General features: G+C 36.4%; 1 protein-coding gene across 2 annotated transcripts in view; it reads left to right on the top strand.

Annotated features, from left to right (window-relative positions):
• The window catches only part of Gpr174 (G protein-coupled receptor 174), a 40,548-nt gene extending 22,974 nt beyond the window's left edge, over window positions 1-17,574 (top strand). For both annotated transcript variants that reach the window (NM_001106938.2, NM_001436980.1), the window contains 1 exon segment: window positions 12,864-17,574. In NM_001106938.2, coding sequence (NP_001100408.1) covers window positions 13,426-14,433 — 1,008 coding nt within the window. In that variant the 5' untranslated portion in view covers window positions 12,864-13,425 and the 3' untranslated portion in view covers window positions 14,434-17,574.
• Window positions 17,575-18,290: the final 716 nt, after the last annotated feature.

The raw sequence follows: 18,290 nt of genomic DNA on the forward strand, positions 1-18,290 counted from the left end.
AATGATGACTAGAAAGATGTAGAAATAAATTAATGCATCAGGGACCAATTATAGAAGAAATAGATGCACTTGGTTACTGTTCATTGTAAAATTGAAAGAGCCAATTTCTTAGGTATGGAATTATATGGTCATGACATAATCATTGGAATGATAAACCCAATTATCTATGTATCTAATATTTTCCTCCCCTAATATATACCTAAGTCAATAAGTATATTGATGTAAAATGTTAGAAAGTAAACAGAAATTTTAATGAACTTGACTTAAATGAGCCTCAAAAATGTGACATCATCTACCTAGTTTTCATTCTAGTGAGATAGGTATCTAAAATTGGCTAAATATTTCTAATAGACTTCACTGAAAACACTTTTTCTTTTTTGTTACATATTTCAGTTGAATAATCTCTTTTTTTCCTTAGCTTTCCATAACTTGTATTTAAGGATAGAAGACAATAAATTTATAAACAGGAGATAAGTGCCAAAATTATATATAAACTCACCCTAACCCAGATTAAAATTCACAGGCTTACTGTGGTGTCTGGGAATTCAGAGGGACAATGGTGTAGAGTTAAATATTTAACCTATAGAAAAACTGAAATAAGTAAGTAAACATTTGAACTAATAAAAATATGTAATCAAAATATGTGTCCTAGCATACTTTGTACTAGGATAATTTTGCATAGTAGAAGCCTGGTACACCAATAAGAGATCAGATTGAAAAAAAGAATAATGTTTTTAGTGTTACATCTTCAGGTCCTTGTAGTGTAGTTTCAGGAGATATTTTAACTTGAACCTGCTTAGAAAAAACAGCTAGAGATATATGTCAGTCTAAAATAAGAAAGTTGTGTTATTTAACAAAACAAAAGGGAAATAGGACTAACTAACACACAAGTCAAAATGTTGTCAACAGGGATAAAAATATGAGTATTGGTGCACTTCTGAAATCCTTCTGGGTATTACTGGATATGTTATGCTTCAAAAATATAAAAAAGTCCATTTGCCAATGAGAGTTCCTTATTATCTTGCTGTTCATCTTTGGTAGGAGAGGCCCTTAGTTATTTTAGCCAATTTGAACTTGGACTAGAAGTTCTTTCTATAAATACATCTGCAAAAGATTAGAAAGAAGACATTTTCTAGATTTCTTAGATATTTTTAATTCAACAAGACTTCATAAAAATAATTTGTAATGTATCTTGTTTTAAAGCCAAACCAAAGTAGCAAACCATACTGCCTTGACAATCCTCTCCTTAATTACCAGGGCCAATTCGTGTTAGATACCAAAATAATGAGTTAACTTAAGTGCCACAATCAATGTCACTTATTGAAAAAGTATTTAGTAAGAGAGCATTATTCAATGCATAAGTACATAAAATTCTAGTCAAATATTACTTTTGCATCAAATTCTAAGATCTGGCCTGAATCCAAGCAGGAATTGTGATGAGATCTATGATCCTTAAGAAACTTCATTTCTGACCTAACGGAGAGAAAAATTCCAATGTCTTTGAATCCAGTAACCAAAAGATCAATTGTGGGAAGAAAAGAGAAGGTCATTTGTAAAGGACTCATCTGACATAGATTATCACTAATGGATCATTTGTCGGATGCCTTTATATAAAAATATATCAAAAATTTCAGTGAAGATCTATAGTTTTATTTGGTAGATGATTTTTTTTATCTTGCTGTACTAATTACAGACCAGAAGTGGGATGGTATCAAAGTGAGTATGTCATTACCTGAGTATTGGAAAATCTTGGGTTTTCTTCTTCTTACTTTGGTATCTTTCTTTGGAGATGAATTCAGAGTAATAGGTCATAATTTTGTTTGACTCATTTTACCAGATTATAAATAAAGAAGGGTGGTCAGGGAGTACATCAGAATGATTTACTATTCCATGCTTCTAACTTAGCCAAGAGGAGGGTATTCCACACAAACTATTACTGGTGGAAGACCAATCAAGGAATCTACTCACCTTCACTGCCTTTTGAGACAGTCTATGTACCTGAGATTGTTCTCATACTCACAACCTTTGTTTGTCTACTTCTGACTGCTAGAACCATAGATAGTTAAGCCATACCCAGCTTCCCACATTTACCTGTCATGTCACTCTAGTGGCAGGAAACTTAATCTGAGAACCAAGAGCTTATAAACAAACAAACAAACAACAAATGTCATACTACTCAGGGAGCTGCCAGAGGAATATAGGATCACAATACTGTCCCCTGGCATTTTTGTCACCTCACAAAGGAGACCGAGGGTTTTACTTTATTTACTTTTCTATTGTGATAAGCAACCATAACCAAATCAACTTATAAAAGAAATGATTTCCTATAGCTAGTAATTCCATAGAGTTAGAGCATATGATGGCAGAGTATGTATGTATGACTGTAGAAAAAGCTGAGAGCTCACATCTTAAAACAGGAAACAGGAGGCTGGAGACCAAGTGTTCAAGCATATGAGCCTATGGGGGCCATTCACTGCTGGCTTATTTTCTGAAGTACTTTCAACTAAAGTCTGAATCATGGAAAACATGATAGAATATTAAAAAGTAACTAACTAGAATCCTTTTCTCTTGGAATATTAGAGAAGGCTTACCAACAAGATCCAGAAAATTACTTCCAGTCCAGCAGAAGGCAAAGCCGTGTCACTCGGGAAAACTTAAGCTCATTTAAAATGACAGCATTCTGTGTTATATAAAATTATTATCTGCTATTGAAAATACAAAATGATGAGATCTTCATATTTTAGATTAATTGTCATGATCTTGGGATATCATTTTCCCATGGAAATTTTAAGTGTTATTACTGAACAGTAAATATTTTGTTGTTGTCAGTGACATTTAATATTTTAAATCTTAAACCTTAAGTCATTTTCAATGAACATTCTGAAATGGCTGAAGACCTCAGTGTTTGTTTAGAGCAGTGGTTCTCAATCTTCCTAATGCTGCAACCCTTTAATACTGTTCCTCATGTTGTGATAATCCCAAACCACAAAATCATAAATATAATTTTGCTGCTGTTATGAATAAAAATCTGAGTATCTGATATGCAACCCCTGTGAAAGTGTCCTTTGACTCCCAAAAGGGCTGCAAGAGAAACACTGGCTTAGTGACTTCTCTATTATTCTTTGCTCTTAAAAACAAAATCCTATAGGATTTGGATAATATGGAAGAAAGGAATCCAAAAATAAATGAACCACAGATATCAATGGAGGACAAAACACAGTAAGCAAAAAGACTAGGCTGTGCTGCACTGATGTATTCAATGGGCTGAGAAGAAGAAGTTGTAAAAATTTTGAGACCTAGGTTTATTCTGAAACTCCAGAAATGGTGAGTGTGTGGAGATATTGACATTCCTTTGAGAAAGTGGTCAGGTTTGAATTTGTCACTCTAGTTCCTAAAGGTGGGAGCCTGACATTTTCAGCCTAAATGTTTTCCAGGGAGCAGACATCTTATCCTTACAAAGAAGGAAGATTGAGCCCCAGTCAACAAATAGGAAATATTTTTATTTTTCTTTTACTAAAGGAAGGCTTTTGGTCCCTTAAAAATCACACCATGTAGGTAGCCACCTACACACAAATCATGGCCAATCCTCCGGTGAGGCCCCAGGGACTGGTTTTATTTTCCACTCCACCCTTGCTCTTTCTACCAGACCCCATAAGGTTGGTTTACTCCTTTACTTTCACAGGCTATTAATCCTGTGGAGCAGTGGATAGGGCACACACTCAAAGAGAAAATTTTGAGAAGGATGGCAAAAAAGTGAAAAGGGCCAGAAGGATGTGATTATCTTGGACGTTAGTTTATTTTATGTAAGCTTGGAAGCTCATAACTTTCCTGTAAAAAAAAAATCACCTCTTCTTGTCCAAATGCTCATGTCTGGTCTGAGACACAAGGTGAACATTCAGAAAAGCTGAGGAAAATCCCCACAGCCGTGTCAGCACTGAGAACAGGAAATGCATGCAGTTTTCCCACTGCAATGTAACTTGTGATCGCCTCATCGCTGCTACCAAGTTAAAATATGCAAACTTTGTGTAAAATGGAACTTTGTAGAATAGTGGCTTGTCCTCTAAAAGAAAGAGTTGGAATACACAAGCATAGAATGGCAAATCTACAAGGCACTGTATAACTATATTTGGGCTATTTTTAAATAGTTTCTCTACTAACTCAGAGTTCCATTTAAAAATGAGTTAATGCTTTAACGAGTGTTTTAATCTTGCATCCATATAAAAGTGCTTGAGTTCCATTAAGAGTGAACTCTAATTGAATCACAGAAAGACATACATGGTATGCACTCATTGATAAGTGGCTATTAGCCCAAATGCTTGAATTACCCTAGATGCCTAGAACAAATGAAACTCAAGACAGATGATCAAAATGTGAATGCTTCACTCCTTCTTTAAAAGGGGAACAAGAATACCCTTGGCAGGGAAGGGAGAGGCAAAGATTAAAACAGAGACTGAAGGGGCTGGGGATTTAGCTCAGTGGTAGAGCGCTTACCTAGGATGCGCCAGGCCCTGGGTTCGGTCCCCAGCTCCGAAAAAAAGAACCAAAAAAAAAAAAAAAAACAGAGACTGAAGGAACACCCATTCAGAGCCTGCCCCACATGTGGCCCATACATATACAGCCACCCAATTAGGCAAGATGGATGAAGCAAAGAAGTGCAGACCGACAGGAGCCAGATGTAGATCGCTCCTGAGAGACACAGCCAGAATACAGCAAATACAGAGGCGAATGCCAGCAGCAAACCACTGAACTGAGAATAGGACCCCCGTTGAAGAAATCAGAGAAAGAACTGGAAGATCTTGAAGGGGCTCGAGACCCCATATGTACAACAATGCCAAGCAACCAGAGCTTCCAGGGACTAAGCCCCTACCCAAAGACTATACATGGACTGACCCTGGACTCTGACCTCATAGGTAGCAATGAATATCCTAGTAAGAGCACCAGTGGAAGGGGAAGCCCTGGGTCCTGCTAAGACTGAACCCCCAGTGAACTAGACTGTTGTGGGGAGGGCGGCAATGGGGGGAGGGTTGGGAGGGGAACACCCATAAGGAAGGGGAGGGGGGAGGGGGATGTTTGCCCGGAAACTGGGAAAGGGAATAACACTCGAAATGTATATAAGAAATACTCAAGTTAATAAAAAAAAAAAGAAACTACAGTCAACTAATGGAAGTTTATCTAATTGTGTACAAAAGATTGTAATATATGAGTGACATAAGTGGTTTTTACCATTAGATTATCATTTGCTTTAGATGCTCAATAAACATACTTGAGCTGGGCCTTGAACAATAGACCAAATATCAACAAATGTACATTGACTTGAAGTAGAGCAATTTAAATCAAATGATAGTCAAGAATATAAGAGAAAGAGAAGGGAACAATTTTCTAAACATCTTGACTCTGGACTTTATGTTATTGCTTTTTATACTCAAAGTACATTCTCAAGTTTGTGTGTACATACAACTTTTTAAAATTTAGATACCTTCTTTTGACTTTGGGGCAATTATTGTTCAATTCATCAGGAATATATACTTCAATCACACACTGTAGTTACCCTAGGGTTCAGAGTTTTATAGACTTGACTGAAAAAATAGGAAATAATAGCTAGATTAGCAAAACAATGAGAAACTCTTAAAGAAAACTGGCCGTATCATTTTTATGGATAGAAGAGACAAGAATTCTGGCATTTGCTCAAGTATTGTTAGTGCTCACTACAGGTTTGAAAGGTCTTTGGGATTGTCCATCTTCAGTACAATTGACATGTACTACTCTCCAAAATATAAAGTAATTGCAAACTAGTATGTCTACACCAACGGCAATGTGACTTGTCTTAATTCCCTGGCGATATGAGGCTGAGTGACCCTTTTAATTCTGTCTCCAAATAATTGAGAGTACGTCTATAGCCAAGGAACAGGATACAGTGTCTGCTGGAGAGGAAACGGCCTTCAAACCTCAGCAGATACATTTAGACTCATCTAAATGAAGGATGGTAATGTTTATAATAACTCTGCCTGTATGCATCCTTTCTTTTTCATTAAGTTAAACTGTAGGAGTCTCACAGAAGAAGTTTCTCGAAATGGTAACCTGGTAGAAAACATTTCTTTATAATAAAAAAATAAAGTCTGGTGGAACATCTAGTAGGCCTGAAAATTTAGTGAATTCCCTAGGAGAAATAACCACAAAATACTTTCCCCAAAGTATTTGCTTACCACCATGTAGCAGTTACCAGACAGCTCTTCCAGGGAATTTGTGAGATATTTTACTTAAAAATTTTTCAGAAATCAAGACCTGGAGTTTTTGGTGCCTACTGATCAAAATTCTTAACAAATTGTTCTGCTCTCTTCACCCTAGGGTTTGTGATTGCTTATATATCAGCCTCACATTGTTTGCAAGTACTTGTGGGGGGTCAATTTTATCATTACCTTTTAGTAGGTATCTAGCTAGAACTCTAAAATAAAATTGACTTTTCTTTTCTTTTCTTTTTTTTATTAACTTGAGTATTTCTTATATACATTTCGAGTGTTATTCCCTTTCCCGGTTTCCGGGCAAACATCCCCCTCCCCCCTCCCCTTCCTTATGGGTGTTCCCTTCCCAACCCTCCCCCCATTGCCGCCCTCCCCCCATAGACTAGTTCACTGGGGGTTCAGTCTTAGCAGGACCCAGGGCTTCCCCTTCCACTGGTGCTCTTACTAGGATATTCATTGCTACCTATGGGGTCAGAGTCCAGGGTCAGTCCATGTATAGTCTTTAGGTAGTGGCTTAGTCCCTGGAAGCTCTGGTTGCTTGGCATTGTTGTACTTTTGGGGTCTCGAGCCCCTTCAAGTTCTTCCAGTTCTTTCTCTGATTCCTTCAATAGGGGACCTATTGACTTTTCAGCAAGCAATTGCCTGTAACTTGGGATTAGGTGTTTTGTTTGTTTGTTTGTGTTTGGTTTGTTTGTTTTTATTTGTTGTTTTCAAAATTCCATACCCCAAAATAGCATCTCTATTGATAGTACATCTCAAAGATTACAACTAAATGATTTGATTACCTTGTATTTTATAACTTGCATTCTTAAAATGTAAACACACATTTTCATGGGGAGAAGAGTCTTACAGTAGGACCTGATATATTCTCAGATAATAACATCTTAAGTCTCACCAAAATGATACACAGAACTTTCCCTGATATTCACCTAGATAAGCAAGATTCACCCAGATAAGCAAAGACACAATATAGCTGAAACAAGCATTCTCATGAAACATTAGCAAAACTCAGCAAATCTTTATGTTGTATAAATACATACTAATTCCCTTCAATGGCTATAGGAAATATTTTCTGACCTACCTACACTGGAAACATAGTGATTTGGGGCCTTTGCATCCTTCCATTTCCTACCGCCCTCCCTTTTTTGAAAAGTCTGACATAGTACTTTAAATAAATCTCTCATAGCATAATTGTCCTCTGAGAGTCTCTACCTAGGAGCTGACTGAAACAGATGCAGATATCCACAGGCAAACACTGGACAGAGGTCAGAGAGCCTGATGGAAGAGTTGGGGGAAGAATTGAAGGCCCTGAAGGGGGGATGGGAACACCACAGGACTACCAACAGTGTCAACTGTCCTGGACCTCTGGCAGCTCTCAGAGACTGACCCACCAACTGAAGAACACACATGGGCTGGACCCAGGTCCCCGGCACATACTTAGACATGCAGCTCAGTCTCCATGTGGGCTCCCCAACAACTGGAGCAGGCAATCTCCCTAAAGCTGTAGCCTGACTGTGGTATCCATTTCCTAATAGGGATCCTTGCCTGGTCTCAGTAGGAGAAGGTGCACCTAATCTGGAAGAGACTTGAGCAAGAGTGAAGGAATACCAGGGTAGGTTACCCTTTCAGAGGGTAAAGGGAGCGAAGACAGGGGAGTGTTTCTGTGAGGGAGGATCAAGACTGTGCAGTGTTTGAGATGTGAATAAATAAATAAGTAAATAAGTAAATAAATAAATATTAAAAAATAAAGTCAGGGTCTGTTCAGGTACCCATTAGAGTGTGGATCAGTATGTTTTCAGGACTGATCTCTTCCCTGGGGAAGTTTATCTGTTCCACCCCCAACTTTTCTCAGTTGCCTTTAGTTCTCTATGTAGGGTTGAAGCTTTACAGGATTTTCTTGATCCAGTTTGCCATGTGCATTGATGTTGTCCTTGTTCAGCTCATGCTTGGGCGTTCACGTGGATGAGAATTTATAGGTATAGCTTCTGGCACTACTAGCAGACACAGTCTCACAGCAACTTTCCTGATCTTCTGGCTCTTAAATATCTCATCACCATCTTCTATAGTGTTCCCTGAGCCTTATGTGTGGAAGTGTTTTGTGGATGGATACACGGGGACTAGGCTTGATGCCCTGCATTTTGTTGGGATATGAATTTCATTAGATATTCTGTCTGTTGAAAAGATGTTTCCTTAATGAGGGATGAAGACTATTCTTATTTATGAGTTTGATAGCAAATGTTTATAGATTTTTGTGCAGGACTATGCTGGTTTAGTAAGGTAGTAATTTTAGATTCTCCTCTAGTGCATGGTTCCCCTATTACATGCTTTAATTATCTATAATCATATCTTTACACACTGTATAGTGACTTTCATTCCTTTCCATCACATTTTAATATTCAAGAAGCAAAAGGCAGCACACTTTTTTTCCACTATGTTCCCAGTACCAAGTATGATACCTGGAAAACTCTAAATGCTGAGTAAATATTGGCCCAGTAATATTTGATGAATATACCAACTGAGGTTCTGAGAATATAAAGGACTGAAAGGAACACAAGACCAAGCCCATGACTTCAAGGAGTTTCCAAGTTAGTTGAGGTTGTGTATAATGTGCAGCAGGACAGGAGTATAAACAATGCACACATAAATTGCAAAAGGAAAAGGAGGTTGGGTTATTGGAATATTTCAGGAAAAATCGGGTAAGTTAGAAAGCTAGAAATCAAGAAAGAAAGGGAGGGATAAAAAAGGAAAAAGGAACAAAAGAAGGAAAGAAAAATGGAAAGAAAGAAGGAAGGAAGGAAGGAAGAAAGGAAGGAAGGAAGGAAGGAAGGAAGAAAGGAAGGAAGGAAGGAAGCATTAATGGGCAAATCGATGCTGCAGGCTAAGGCAGCATCACTATTGTTGCCATGTGTGAAAACTAGAAAGGTGATTTGAACAGTATGAATTCTGCTAAAATAGAGTATGTGGCCAGCTAGAAAAATATTAGCCTATCTCTATGAAGGTACACAGCACTGTTATTAAGGTAACCATTGATTACTGTTCTATATAGCTTCTAATTTGTATATATACATCTTTGAAAAGTAAACCTAGAAAAAATAATGAAACCCTTATGTAGAATGGAGCAGAATAAAACTAGAGAAGAAAACTAATAAAGACATAAACTAGGGTAGAAAATGCAAAATTTAAAATGGGGTGGTAGTGAGAACGCCCTTGCAGAAAACAGTGACCTAACCTAAGTAATGTTTACTAGATATTAAATTTATTACTTATACTAGCAGTGTAAATTCCTATACTGACTCTCCACATTTGGCATAATGATCGTTGTCATTTTTAATATACATAAGCTCATGTTATATGGCATCTGTGTCTGATTTCATATTTTACACATTTCATATTTAATACATTTTTTCCTCCAGATCAAGCAGTTTTGTTGCAAATGGCAGAATTTCCTTATTTTCAAAGGCTGAATAATAGTCTGTTTCATGTATGCACAATTGCTTATATATTCATTGTTGATGGCTACATAGTTTGATCCTGTATTTTGCTGAAAAGGAATGAAGGTGAAATGAACATGGGCATGAAGCAGTTTTGTTAAAATACTGATTTCATTTCTTTTAGAAATATAACACAGAGGAGAGATATTGAATCATGTGATAGTTCTATTTTTTTATAGTTCTATTTTTTTTTTCTGGAGCTGGGGACGGAACCCAGGGCCTTGTGCTCTACCACTGAGCCAAATCCCCAACCCCTAGTTCTATTTTTAATATATGTATTATCCTTTCTTTAATATATATTTATAGAAACTACAATCTTCTTTTTGTAGAGTGATATTAATATATATCCCCTCCAGTAAGGGTTCTCCACATCTTCATTACCACTTGCTTTCTTTTGAATTGTTGTAAATGATTTGAGTGATATTTCATGGTAGTTTATAATTTTCATTTCTCTGGTGATTTGTGTTGTTTGCACCTCTTCATACACCTCTATTTTGCCATCTAAGTTTCTCTATCACTTAATTACAATCACCACATGTGAATGAATATATTTCGAAAATACTATTTATTTTCACAGTTGGTGAGTTTTGTTAAAACCTCTTCAATATCCACACTATTTTTAACATTAGTGTATAAGGCTATAATACTAAGTTTCTATATGATTTTTATTTGAGAAATATCAAATATTTAACATCTTCAAGCTGAATGCCTTTGATGTAAAGCAAGACCCACATTTTTAGACAAAACATGATATTTTACTTACCAGGAGATTTACTTACCAGGCAAAATAACAACAATAATTCCTTCAAGGGCTGAATCATGCACACTTCAAACCACATGGAGTTGATAATCCAAAGCAGGATGTTTCATAATTCTCTTTTCATTTTTATTCTTCCCACGTATCTTTAAAGTCAGTTAAATCCTTCTAGATTTCAGCAGCCTTGAGGCAATGATCCAAGTCCCTAAGCTAAAATTTGTTTACCTCAGAAGAAGGGTCATGGGCCCAGCTGAGTCAGCCTTTGGGGGAATTGATTCTCTGTTCTGATGCTCTGCTCTCTTGTCTTGGATAATTAAGAGGTGACTAAATGGCCCATGTAAATGGAAATATTTAAAGAGAGGCTGGTTGCCCACTTATTTTCACAACATCTGGGAAGGATTTGAATCAAATCACTGGCCCCTAAATGATGCTTCAAGGACAAAAGCAATGCTGACTGTATCAGAGTCATATGGGAAGCTTTGTTAAAACAGAATTTTCTGGCATTACCTAAAACATGTTGAATCAAAATCTCTAGAGGAAACACCTGGAAAGCTATATTAATTTTTTGTGGTTGTTGTTTTAATGTGGTTGTTGTTTTAAAGAAAAAGGCTTCCTTACATGGATCTGAAGATCCCTTATGTTTGGGAAATAGTGGTGGAAATCAGAGTTTCCAAAGACTTAACTGAATTTAAATGTTAAAATACAGGTCCTGAGGGAGGGGCTGAGATTCTTCTGAATTTCTAATAAGCTCCCATATTTGTTGGCTTAGGCATTTTTTGTAACAAATTGCTGGATTATTTATCAAGTTCCTTCTAGTTTTACTTTTCTGTACTTTATAGAACAGTGGTTTTCAACTTTCTTATTGCTGTGACCCTTTAATACAGTTCCTCATGTTGTGGTGACCCCCCAATCACAAAATTATTTTTGTTGCTACTTCATAACTGTAGTTTTACTACTGTTATGGATCATAATATAAATATCTGTGTTTTCTGGTGGTCTTAGACAAACCCTGTTAAAGGGTCATTTGACCTCCAAAGAGGATGTAACCCATGGGTTGAGAACTGCTGTGATAGAACCTGTAGCATATTAATCCTCACTCACAACAAAATTCTATTACATACATATGCCTTATTTTTATTTTGCCTATATACAGTGGATTTTGATCATACACAAATGCACAAACTCCATCCCACCTTCTCCAGGCCTCCCCCATATGGCTTCCTAATAACTTTGTCATCTACTGTTTTGTTTTTTAAATAATCCACAGAGTCCATTGCAATCTGCCCATATGTGCATGTGTTTGGAGCTTCCACTGGAGGGTGGGCGACCTCTCAGTGGTCATACCAACAAAGAAAAAAGATTTTCTATCCCCTTAGCAGTCATCAACTGCTAATAACTTCTCTTCCAAGGACAAGGTCTTGTTCATACTGGAATTTTGATTCGATTAATTTTGAGCTTGTAAACCCAGCTTCATGTAAATTCATGACTGCAAAACAAAACTCAATCCAGATATAGGATACCTTCCATATGGGTTATTGGTATGGGAGTCTCCAGAGAAACACCCCCTCAAAGAACAAAACAAGTCAGACTATTGCCATTGCTCATGGTCACCTACTGTAGTTAGATGATCAGATCTTATTGCTGAAGATACCACATACTTTGGTTGTAATATATATATATATATATACACACATATATATATATATATGAATTATTTTTAAATTGACTTGGAAACTTCTTCCTTGTTAGCAAGCTTTTATTGTGTCAGGTATGGTACTACTAGGCCTCTGGAAGAAAAAGACATTAATAGTCTTCTCCATGCTGAAATACTAACCTGGGGGCGGGGCGGGGGAGACATTCACTCCTGTGCAGTAGTAGCACAAACATTGGGAAGATAAACAGTTACATTCTGATTGGGTTTAAGGTCTGTTTCACAGAAGGAAATTCATGAGTGACACTGTAAACCTTACCGAAAGCCTATGGCTAGAAAGGCCATCAGCCTTAGAAGGGAATCAACTGTGTTTTTTTGCTAAAACATGACCATGTTAAAATACCTTCTAAATATTTGTTTGTACCCACAGATCTGTGATGCTCTCAACTTGGTTAGAAAAGCATTCTTTTGCAGTAGGAAGAATTAATGCATACTCATAACTGACCAAAATGCAAAGACTAAGTAACTGTGACTTGTTAGCCCTTAGCAAGATATTTATATCACCCAAACAATGAGGCTCAGGGAATATCACGGAAAAGGAGGATAAAGGATGTTAGAGGGAGGATTTTTATGAAACATTATCTTCTGGATGGTGTGAACATTAAACACTAGTTTTTCTTACTTAAAATGCCAGACATAATAAGCTTATTTTATTTTATTTGCAGGTTTGTATTTTATTCTCTCTCTCATGCTCTTCTTCAATGTATATCTGAAAAAGTCTCAGAAAAAAAAAGAACCACCAAAGTAAGTCATCTTTGGACAGTGGCAGAGCCACCCTGCACTGAAGCAAACCTTTCTTCTGTGTGATCCAGACTTCTCTCCCTCAAAAGAACATAAAATGTCCTTCCAAACACCTGTACAGTGATGACTATCATATGGGAATTTGAAAAGCTGAAGTATGACATAGTTATGAATCAAGTGAGAAATATCCAATTTCCATGATGTCCTGGAAAGCCTTACCACAAAATAAACAAGAGGAGAAAATTTGAACAACTTTTCATGTGTGCTTACACAATGGAGTTCTGTAATTGTGTATACAAATCTGACGCATAAATACAGCCAGTTTTTTTTAAAGCTCCCAAATCATATGTAGAGGCTAACAATTGTGGCAAAAGGTTGTTTTATACTCTGTCTTTCTGACCCACTGACTTGTGGACAGTACAGAAGTTACTGTGGATTTAGATTTTGAATGACCAGTAGGCAAAGACAATTTCTCTGGAAATAATCATGACTGATAATTTTACATGTAACAAGACAGATGGAGACAATACAGATTTCCGGTACTTCATTTATGCAGTGACATACACTGTGATTCTTGTGCCAGGTCTCATAGGGAATATATTAGCTTTGTGGGTATTTTATGGCTATATGAAAGAAACCAAAAGGGCTGTGGTGTTTATGATAAACCTAGCCATTGCTGACTTATTACAGATTCTCTCTTTGCCACTGAGAATCTTTTACTACTTGAACCACGACTGGCCATTTGGTCCTGGTCTCTGCATGTTTTGTTTCTACCTGAAATATGTTAACATGTATGCCAGCATCTACTTCTTGGTCTGTATCAGTGTGCGAAGGTTTTGGTTTCTTATGTACCCCTTTCGTTTCAATGACTGCAAGCAGAAATATGACTTGTATATCAGCATTGTTGGCTGGCTGATCATCTGCCTTGCCTGCCTACTCTTTCCTCTCCTCAGAACCAATGATGATACCCCAGGTAACAGAACCAAATGCTTTGTGGATCTTCCTATCAGGAATGTCAATCTGGCCCAATCTGTTGCCATGATAACTATTGGAGAGGTGGTTGGGTTTATTACTCCTCTTATGATTGTTCTATACTGTACCTGGAAGACAGCTTTGTCATTACAAAATAAATATCCCATTTCTCAGCATCTTGGAGAGAAAAAGAAAGCCCTGAGGATGATTCTGACCTGTGCAGCGGTGTTTCTAATTTGCTTTGCACCTTATCACTTCAGCTTTCCTTTAGATTTCCTAGTTAAGTCCAATGAAATCAAAAGCTGCTTAGCCAGAAGAGTGATTCTAATATTTCATTCTGTGGCCCTGTGTCTGGCAAGTCTAAACTCCTGCCTTGACCCAGTTATATATTATTTCACCACTAATGAGTTCAGAAGACGTCTTTCAAGACAAGAACTGCCTGATAGCATCCAACTCCAAACAAAATCATATAAAATTGTGAATAACCATGGCGCCTCTCCCACGGCAGCTGAACTGTGCTAAATAAAACCTGAAACTGAATGTGGCCTTGAATGCCACATCCCCATCAAGACAGTCTTCATAGAAAATACTCATAACCTTTCAGTGTGCTCTATATTACGTACGTGGAGAATGCACATACTTATGACAATACCTGTTAGAATATTATGTTTCATTTTCATTGCTGGTGACATGTCCGTGCAGTAACGCCAGACCAGGTCTTTGAGACTTAAGTGGTAAAGTTTTGATAATGCTCTGTGCACATATGCTCTGAGCTAGACTCATCAGCTTTATCTGTGAACCTAAGTCACAAAGAGATTACTATCTCAAGCCCAGTTTAAGCACTGAGTTTTTTACCTCAGATGCTGAATCTCTATTTAAAATGTGTGCAATGGTCAATTTGTAGTAGTGATCACAGTTTGCATTCCAAAAACATATTTGGTTGTGCTTCATTAAAGTGAGGTGGGCAATACTTTATGTACACACAATGTTACAAAAATAGGGTTATTTTTATCTCCCACGTGTGATTCCATTAAAGGATTTGAAACTCCAATGCTTGATTTCTTCAGTTAGCGTCAATGTGAAACATCATCTGTCATGTTAGTTGTTGAATGAAATTCTGAAATCAGGATTGGGTACACTTAAAATAAGAACAACATCCATAACACACAATAATCCTCTGCAATTGTATAAAATGCTACATTGAATATTCCCAAGGCAGGTAGTTTTCTACAGTTAACCCAGCATGACTCAGTTGCCCTTTATGCTTTAGAGAAAGGAAAGAGGTGCCAACCACAAGGCTCTCTGAAACTAGTTCCAAAGAACACCTTCAGAAATGTATGAACCTGTCTAGGAGAGGGATAGTTTTTCATCATAACTTAGAATTACATTGAAGAAATCTGACAGGTTATTACTGAAATAAACAGTGTGCCAATTAGTCACTAAGCTTGGGCAGAGTGAAAATATGAACCAAAGTGAAGCATAAGACTTAAAATTACTATTGTCCTTCATAAATTCCCCAAGGTAAATGGTGCCTATCTAGGCATCTACAAAAGCCAGAGTAAGACACAAAGATACTGGTCTTCTTAAGTCTACATTTTTTAGATAGGTTATATGATTATTATGACTACTAAGCATATACGGATTACCTCTCAAAAACTGTGGAAAGCAATTCTTTCACCTTTTGAGAAGAGCGTACATGATTCCAGTAGCCTTACACATTCCTTACAAAAACTTTGTCTACTACCAGTTTAGACTACTGAGCAGGAAGAACTCTGGTATGTGACAGTAATGTGACAGTACTGGAATATTCTGAAGCATGATATACATTGTAAATAAGATTACTTTAAAAAAATCCTTCAATAGAGAATGGGGAGAAAACACTCTTCTTTACATTGAGCAAATACAGAAATCAAACAAGACATATATGTATATATGCATACAGTGCAGTTTTAGGTATATAAGTTAATGATACTGCATGTCTTTGGGGAAATTCATTAAATCGACATGAATTTTAGCTTGTAAAACTAGTGAGAAACTTCTAAAGTTTGGTCTGAGTAAGTAACAAAAAAGTATTGTTTATGTTTGTACAGTTTATGAAAATAATGGATTAGGAAAATGAGTTTGTGCTGCTAGCAAAAGTATATTTATATATTTCCTAGTTATTCTTTGTAATGTACATGTGTTTTGATGTATTAAATAAGTGTTAACTTTTGTTTTCAAAAGAGAAACTATAAATGTGTGTGGTCTATTTGTTTAGAAGTGATTTCTAGTTGACTGTAATTTGGTATTGTAATGAGATTACGAGTAATAATTTGTGAAACTATGAAACAATTGTGGGTGCTTGAAATAGTGCTCATAGTACTCATACTTAAAATAGCTATGCTTACCATTTCTTGTAGCATGAGTTACACTTTTTAAAGTCACTTTGAGAGATCACTAAACTTTTTCTAACATTGATTCTACTATACTCGTACCATTTTTAAGGGAAAGGAAATGCTCCTAGGACATTATTAACCATTGTAGAGTGGCTGAGAGTCCAGCTCACTTGTTAAATAGTCCTCTGTCATTTAGCGGTAAGTCAAGTGTCTAATGGTTTTATGCTATTTCTCTACCCAGACCTGTCTATCTGGGTTTGTATTCAGCATCTGAATACTGAATCAGAATCATTTCCTGATTCTTCATCTTCCTCATCAACACATTTGAATTTTGCTTTACCCCCTTCTGATCAACTTATTCACAATAAGGTGCTAATTATAATGTTAACTTCATATCCATTTACCAAGATATATCTGAAGTTCATACCTTAGAAATAGGCATTAACACAAAGTGGTGAAATTCAAATGGAGCGATTTCAGGCACAGGGAGCTGTGGTGGAGGGGAAGACATTGTAAAGTAAGTGAGCCTTACAGCAATCTTTTCAAATAATGCATTATAAATACCCATCTACTTCAGTTGCCATTGTAAGGATGCTAAATTCCAAGAAATAGCTCCATAAACATTTTACAGATTTTCGCTTGAGATTTTTTCTTTTACCCTTTCCCTCTTCTAACACTGGACTTAAGTTTTCAGAGAATAAAAACTAACATTGGAGAGAAATAGTGCTTCATCTACCCCAAGTAGCTGCTTCTTTATTGAGATTCCATTCTCCTTGGAAAATCTTTTCTTCAAATCGCTTATTTATCATTTTGAGTTCCATACGATTGAGTTCAAAGAGAATCTGAATTATGACAGTGTATAATTAAAGATAAATCATCTCATATTACTTTTGTAAAGTTGTGAATTTTTTGTCTCAAAATTAATCAATTATTTTAATAAGAAAATTTGAATATAGATTGTCTTAATGCTAATAATATTGCCTTTATTGCTGCCTTTATTATTTTAATGAAATTGTTTTTATGTTACATGTTTTCATTTTCATGTAATAAACCAGCAAATCCTATTAATCAGTAGTTTATGAAGAGGAGCCATTTGGCCAATGAATAACAGACCAACTTACCATGCTCTGTGAGGATTCACCAGTGGAACTCTGCACAACTTAATTTTTATGCCACCTTTTGGGTTAACTTCCAAGATACTGTGAAATGTTGTTATTGGAGTTTATTTACAGCTCTTATTTATCATATGGATTTTAATAATAAAGTTTATCTCTGTAATTAAATGGGAGTTTTCTGACTCTAGATGTCAATGTGTGATCAGTTCTTTTACCAACAGATAGATTTAAGGACTGTTAGTGTGGTTCCATACATGGGTTTATAGATTTATGTTTCTCAGGGTCTATTATTCCTTTTAATCTACTGGAGTGATGGATTATTACATCCTCAAAGACAAAGATGAGATGTCCTCTCTATCTTATCATGCCTCAGGTCTCCTCTAGGCCTAACTTGGTTTTGTCCACTTTGGCCATTTGCTGCTCATCTTGTTTACAACCCGAGATTGTTTGTGAAGCCTGAGTAGCTTGAGGAATAACCGAATAGTTATGAATTACACATTTTAATGGTTGCAGAAAGACACCCTTAGGAAATGCATAAAAAGAGCTTTTTTTTAAAAAAAAGTGAAACATCTAATGCTTGTGTAGATCTGAAAAAATGAAGATATAAATACATAACCTGACTCATGCTTCAAGTATCCTCAAACCATTTAGAAAACTTTTCCTGTGATCTGCTGAAACTATACAATAAGTAAGTTTACTACATTCAAAACAATACTCTACTATGGCAATGGTTGGCAGAAGAAGGTGAGAGATAAATTGTAAAGCAATATGATCATTTAAAATTACATATTCTTCAGTTTTGAAGGATGTGGTCTGTGTGGAAGAGGGAGAAGACTATATGAGTAAATGTCTTAAACTCCACAGACCATTTATTCAATAGGGTCTATTT

The sequence above is a fragment of the Rattus norvegicus genome, chromosome X (assembly GCF_021556685.1).
Source record: "Rattus norvegicus strain SHRSP/BbbUtx chromosome X, alternate assembly SHRSP_T2T, whole genome shotgun sequence".
NCBI classification, from domain to species: Eukaryota; Metazoa; Chordata; class Mammalia; order Rodentia; family Muridae; genus Rattus; species Rattus norvegicus.